Source organism: Condylura cristata, unplaced genomic scaffold (assembly GCF_000260355.1).
Source record: "Condylura cristata isolate star-nosed mole 26May11 unplaced genomic scaffold, ConCri1.0 scaffold00012, whole genome shotgun sequence".
Classification (NCBI taxonomy): Eukaryota; Metazoa; Chordata; class Mammalia; order Eulipotyphla; family Talpidae; genus Condylura; species Condylura cristata.
Window position 1 is genome coordinate 9602190 of NW_004567113.1, and position 6434 is coordinate 9608623.

At 39.6% G+C, this 6434-nt stretch overlaps 1 protein-coding gene across 1 annotated transcript in view; it reads left to right on the forward strand.

Annotated features, from left to right (window-relative positions):
• Window positions 1–922: 922 nt before the first annotated feature.
• The window catches only part of HSD17B11 (hydroxysteroid (17-beta) dehydrogenase 11), a 33429-nt gene continuing 27917 nt past the window's right edge, over window positions 923–6434 (forward strand). The window contains exon 1 of the mRNA XM_004681422.2: window positions 923–1330. Within this exon, the coding sequence (XP_004681479.1) occupies window positions 1121–1330 (210 nt within the window). The 5' untranslated portion in view covers window positions 923–1120. The remainder of the gene's footprint in view (window positions 1331–6434) is intronic.

A 6434-nucleotide genomic window follows, 5' to 3' on the forward strand; every position in this document is an offset into this window, starting at 1 on the left:
GACATTTACAGTTAAATTCGGCCTTGGCGCCTTGTTGATAACTGAAACTTAGGCCTGGCTGGTACAGAAGCATTCTGAAGCCTGTCATGGCGTCAGTTTGGTCTTTTAAAGCTCTTACTGCGTACCAGCCCAGAGTCCATCTTTTTACTCCCCAGTAAAAAATATAACCCAATTAAAAAAAAAAACAACCACCAGTTATATTTTGAATACTCACACATACAGGCTATGAAACCAAATATTGAACAGGTAATCTTTAGACAGTGATTTTCTATTTTTTTTAATTTGTTCTGGAGGCTGTTATTCATTAACCTCGATAAAAATATCATTACTAAAATGTAATATATGTTTTTTCACAAGTTCTAATAAGTTAAGTGAAAAGTTTACCTATTGAGTACATTTGGTAATTATTGAGTATATTTGGAGTGTATCTGATTCCTTGTAGAAACATTCCAGTTTTATATGATCAATGAAATTGATTATAATGGGATTTGATTGTTGCTGTCCTTAAAAGGACAAGATTTCTTCTGCCCTCTAGAATTCCGGCTTAGTTCAAACTGAATGTGATGTGGCATCTTCCTCAGCGGGGAGAATCCTTCCTTTTAGTGAGGATACCTTAAGACGGAAAACAACACATTTGCATCCTTTAAGTAATGATGGGCAACCATCAAGTTTCAAAGAAGCACCGGACTGAGGCCACAGTTAGTCGTCCTTTGTTGCTTTGAGAGAAACTGATCACATTTGAGAAAACAAGCTGCAACTAATGCTTCAAGGTCGGCTCAGGAGCACAGAGAAAGTGTGTAAAGATGACGTTGGCAGATCACGGAGTGCCCGCTGCGCAACTGGGAACTAGGAAGCTTTGCTGTGCTCTGTACTTTGTCCCTCCCAGATTTCAGAGCCTGCGGGCTGTCGCTCCACGCCACAGTCCGAGCCAATTGCAAAAGACCTAACCAAGCCCAACCCAGCGGAAGGAACGGTTTCGGAGTTGTTTATTTCTCTTTGATAAAGGAGCCTTTCCTCGCTCTTGCTTTTATTTTCTGCTGTGTGACGGAACAACGCTCCAGAAGCTCGTTGGAGTGCCAGGAAAAAGAAAACAAACCAAAAGCTCTCCGCGGCGTGAAGGATGAGATTCTTCCTGGACTGCGTCCTGCTTCTGCCTTTACTGCTCGTCTTCTCCTTAGAGTCTCTCCTGAAGCTTTTTATTCCAAAGAAAAGAAAATCAGTAACTGGAGAAATCGTCCTGATTACCGGAGCTGGACACGGAATTGGGAGGCTGACTGCCTATGAATTTGCTAAACTTAAAACCAAACTGGTCCTGTGGGATATAAATAAGGTAATAATAGATCTTACTGTGATTTACTCTTCGTACCTTTAATCTATAGTCATCTTTGCATTTTGCAGGCCACAGCCCCTTGCAGCATCTTTGCAAAGTGGGTAGAAAAAAAAAAAAGAATTACTACCTGCTATTTATAAATGGGGAGGGAGGGAGGAAGAGGATGAATTAATTGATGTGCTTATGATCATAAGCCATATGATCGTCATAAAACGAACTAAAAGAGTTAAGATTTCCAGTTTTGCCTATCACTAGTCTGACACTGTAAATTTATCCTCACTTTTGTCCTGAAAATATTTTGTAATCTTTCGAACTTGAGTTTGTTACTCTTCTGCCTTAATTATAAAAGAAATAAGTGTTAGCTAGTATATCAAAAGAGTAAAGAGTAAGAGGTTTGGACCCTTACATTAAGGGGAAAAAATCCTACTTGAAGTTTTTGTGAGACTGATCAAAAAGCAACATAACTGCCAAAGTTATTGCCAAGAATATTTTTTTTTTTAGATTTATTTATTTGTGCATACAGAACTGGGGTACAGACCAGAGGCTCAGGGGCGGCGAGAGGCTTCACCAGAGACAGAGTCGGGAGCAGAACAGGCAGATCAACGAAGTACACTGCAGAGGGGAGCAGCGGGCGGGTCAGGAGAGGTCTGCCACGCCATGTGGTCACCTCCGGGGCAGGCAGGAATCGAACTCATGCGGAAGCGGCTTTAGATTCTCAGTGCTGTGCTTTAACCCGCTGCGCCACCAGGGAGGGCCCGCCAAGAATAATTTTTAAGAATCATCTTTCTGTTGAAACAACAGAAAAGAAAAAGAAATCCTCAATATAATTTTTACCAGCACAGATATAGGTTGAAGAAAATGAGTAGGATTTAGAATTTTACCTATTTGGCCAGAGGTGGGTGGGCAAGGTGGTTTCCTAAAAGCAGCTGACTGCCGGAAGTACAATCCCTTTAGTTAACATACAATGCTGCAAACAAGGATTCTGGACATGTACAAAGTCAAATGATTCTACTTTTCAGTGAGTGATGGATACACAATCTATGGTGCCTAGATATTTACAAAGTGGCAAACAAGAGATAGAGCCCTTTGCCCTCAATATGATAGGGAAATAGATGTTAAAAAATTACATGTGCAACGAGACAAACAAAGCCATTCTAGTCTGCTGAGGACCCAGTGGTGTCTCTTGGGGGGTGTGGTTAGAGACTTCTGGGCTCTCCACTTCTTCATGGTAACTTAACTTCATACAACTTAAGGATTTGCAAAATAGCTCGGGTTTATTCGGTAAAATAGGTTATTACCTTAGTGGGACGATTATACCAAAGAATACATGCAAAACATTTTGCAAAGTGTCTAGACAGTGTTAGCTATCATTCTTTCACAAAGTGAAGTTTAAGTTAAAAATCAAAGATGTCTAATAGTTGGAAAGGTTAATGCCTTCCAGTGCTGCATGCTGGTTGGTAGAAAAGTCGCTGTGTTCTGAAGTGTATTCACTGAGCATGTACTATCTGTCATATACTGTTCTAATGCATAACCAAGGATAAGTAGTGAGGAAACACAAACTCCATGAGGTTGGGATAATGCACGTGGGATAATAGGCACATTATATAATAAAATAAGTAATTGTTGAATGGTGAAAAGTATAAGGAAAAAATAAAAGAAATGGGTAGGGACTGTGTGTATGGTGGGGAGAATAGGAGCTGAAAGTTGATCTTATTCCACAGCATTGGTGGAATTGGAGATAACTGTCAAGATGCTGAGAGCACAGCAACTCTGCACATACCTCTTCAGGGAAGGATCAGTAAAATGCAAAGCTTAATACTGAGGGAAGGAAAAGAACTAAGGGAAAAGGTCATCTCTGCAGTGTCCAGCACAACAGTAGGCAGTAATCTCGGTCACTGACATTTGAAATGTGGCTCATTGAACTGAAATGTGCTTTAGATGTGAATACCCAGGGGCATCAAAGACTTAACATGAAAAAAGAATGTGCAATAGTTTATTAATAATCTATTGCATATTGAAACGATAACATGTATATATTAAGTTGAAATATACTTTTAAATAAATTTTGTTATTTTGTAAGACTACTGAAAAATTAAAAATTACTTACATAGGGCCTCCCTGGTGGTGCATGGAATTGTCTCAGCTCTAAGAAGTTTTAAGCATCCACTGCACCACTGCAGCACAAGTTCAATCCCCAGCCAGGGAGCTGACCTATGTGGCCCAGCAGACGGCTCCTGTCTCTCCAGCTGCTCCCCTCAGCAGTGTATATCAGTCAATCTGTCTGTTCTGCTTCTCTACCATCTCTGTCTCTGGTGAATCCTTTCACCACTACTACCCCAAACCTCTGCCCACACCTCAGTTCTTGTGTGCATTAATAAATAAAAATAAATCTTTCAAAAAAAATTATCAGGGGAAATCTTGAAGAACTGTGAACGGTGCTGAAAAGTCCACTGTGCAGAGAACATGTTTAAGGGAAGAATCCTATCTCTCCTGAAACTGTTTATTTTTCATTTTTTTAAACAGATAGATGTATTTATTTATGCTACAGAACTGGGGTACAGGCCAGAGATGCAGGGACATTGAGAGGATTCACCAGAGACAGAGTGGGGAGCAGAACAGGCCAACTGACAAAGTACACTGCTGAGTGGAGCACCGGTGAGACGGCTGTGTGGGCCAGCTCTGGGCCAGGGATCAAACTCGTACTAAAGTGACTATGACTGGCTTGCAGTGCGTTTCTTAACCAGCTGTGCCCCCAGGAGGGCCTATGTTTTACTTCTTACCAAGTTACTAGAAGACTGTCTAGAATGCTTCCTGGAGGAGTAAAGAATTTAAATTTGCATAGTTCAGATGATAAAGTAAGCCTTGGTTCTCTGGTCAAGAAAATAGGGCAAAAGTGAGGCTATCATTTTAAAGGAAGGACAACTTTGCTTTGTACACTGTTCATTGATAGAGGAAGCCACACAGTCATAAGAAAATCTCTGGAATTGTGATAAATGAAAAATAAATTACTGTAAAATTTGTTTCCAATAATGACTGAATTTATTAATGGAAACATAAAGAAGCAAGGCACTGTATTGAATATTTTCAGTAGATTTTTTTAAATTATGGTAAAATATAACAAAATTTACCACTTTTAAAAGATTTTTTTATTTATCCATACAGAACTGGGGTATAGGCCAGAGACAGAGTGGGGAGCAGAACAGACAGAAGGATGAAGTACACTGCTGAGGGGAGCAGCGGGAAGGTCAGGAGAGTTTGCTGCGCCATGTAGGTCACCTCCAGGGCCAGGGATCAAACTCACACTGAAGCGGCTGCAGCAAGCTTGCAGTGCTGCATCCTAACCTGTTGCGCCACAAGGGAGGGTCCCCCAAATTTACCATTTTTAAGTGTTCTGCCAATATCATTTAAGTACATTCACATTGTTATGCCATGACTTCTATCCATTTCCACAGCTCTTTCACCATCAACTTAAACTGGTGCTCTGTAAATCCCCACATCCTCCTGGACCTGTTCCTGTCAAAGTCCTTCTACTTTCTGTCTCTGTGACTGTGACTGCCCCAGCTATCTATCTCATCCTCTTGCATCTGGCTTATTTCACTTAGTTTTATAGTCTCAAGGTGCATCCAAGTTTTAGCATGTCAGAATTTTCTTCCTTTTGAAGACTGAACAATACATCATGCAGTCTTCCAAATCCATGAATTCAAGAAACACTGATGGAAAATAGGTACTATGAGTTGAATATGAACAAAATCTTAAAGAAAAATACTAAAAGCTGCCTGTTAAATACCGAAGAATCACAAAAGGGTTAGCGCAGATATTTTGATGCCCCTTGGGGTAAAAGGGTTGCTCATCAGAGTATACTAGTTTGGATGGGAGGGCTCAGTTTGATGTTGTTTTGCGAAGCTAACTGCTATTTATGAATAAATTTGCACCTGTTTTCCCATTCTCTCTGGATAAATTCTCTTTTCTCTGAATATAGTAAATTGTCTACATTGGTTAACAATAACTTCCTGGTTTCCAAAGCTCACACACTAACCTTCAAGGTATCTTTTGAGGCATTCTCAGTAAATAAAAAGGCTACAAAATGGATCAAAGCAAAACAAAAAACCTGGCATGAATAGAAGCAAAAATAGAACCTATGATATGATCCTAAATGAATGCCTAGAAGAAGCTGAAGTGGCTAGTGGGAAAGCCTGACTGAATCAATGCCCCAAACCAGCTCATGATCCCTTTTTAGCTAATCTGAGCTCCCTGTGGAGTTCCCCTCTGAATTCTTATAGCATTATATTGCCAGTTACTAAAACTAGAAATGTGATTACCAACTTTGTTCCTTCCCACCCTCCTCACCCATCACAAAGCCCCACTGATTTTCCTGCCCAAGAATGTACTTTAAAGATGACTCTCTTCCCCTGCTATACTTTTTAGTGGTGTCATTATTCAGGTGTGGATTATCTTTGCTTAGTCACTGTAATTGCCTCCAATTTTTTTCTCTTCAGTGTTAACCACTAACATCTGTCTTCCATACATAAGCAAGAGTAATCCATAGAACTCACAAATATGAGTCTAATTTTATCCACGGTTCCCCGCTAACTTCGTAAAGGAAGTGATGTTGGGTTGTCAGGAAAACATCATGGCATAATTTTTCTGTGTTTTTTAAACAGAAACGTGTCGTGACTTTTCCAACAACCCAATTTATACTACACCTTCATCTAAAGTCTTGCTGGCCTTGAACTTTTATACTTACTGCAACATAGTGGGTTTACCCACACAAAACACCAGTATTCAATCCTTTTTTCCAAAACAATAATTCATATTCATAATGGTCCTACCTAAAGATTATAGTTATTTTTTATGTCTTTTTCTATTATCCTGTCAACACACTCAGGTGAGGACATTTATGTTTATATCCACTAAGTTTTCCTATTTTTTTTAATAACAGTTTATTTTTACATCATTTTGTACATTTTTTTTCCATCTCAATTGTAATCCCCACGGGTTTCCCATCACCAATTCATAATGGTCCTACCTAAAGATTATAGTTATTTTTTATGTCTTTTTCTATTATCCTGTCAACACACTCAGGTGAGGACATTTATGTTTATAT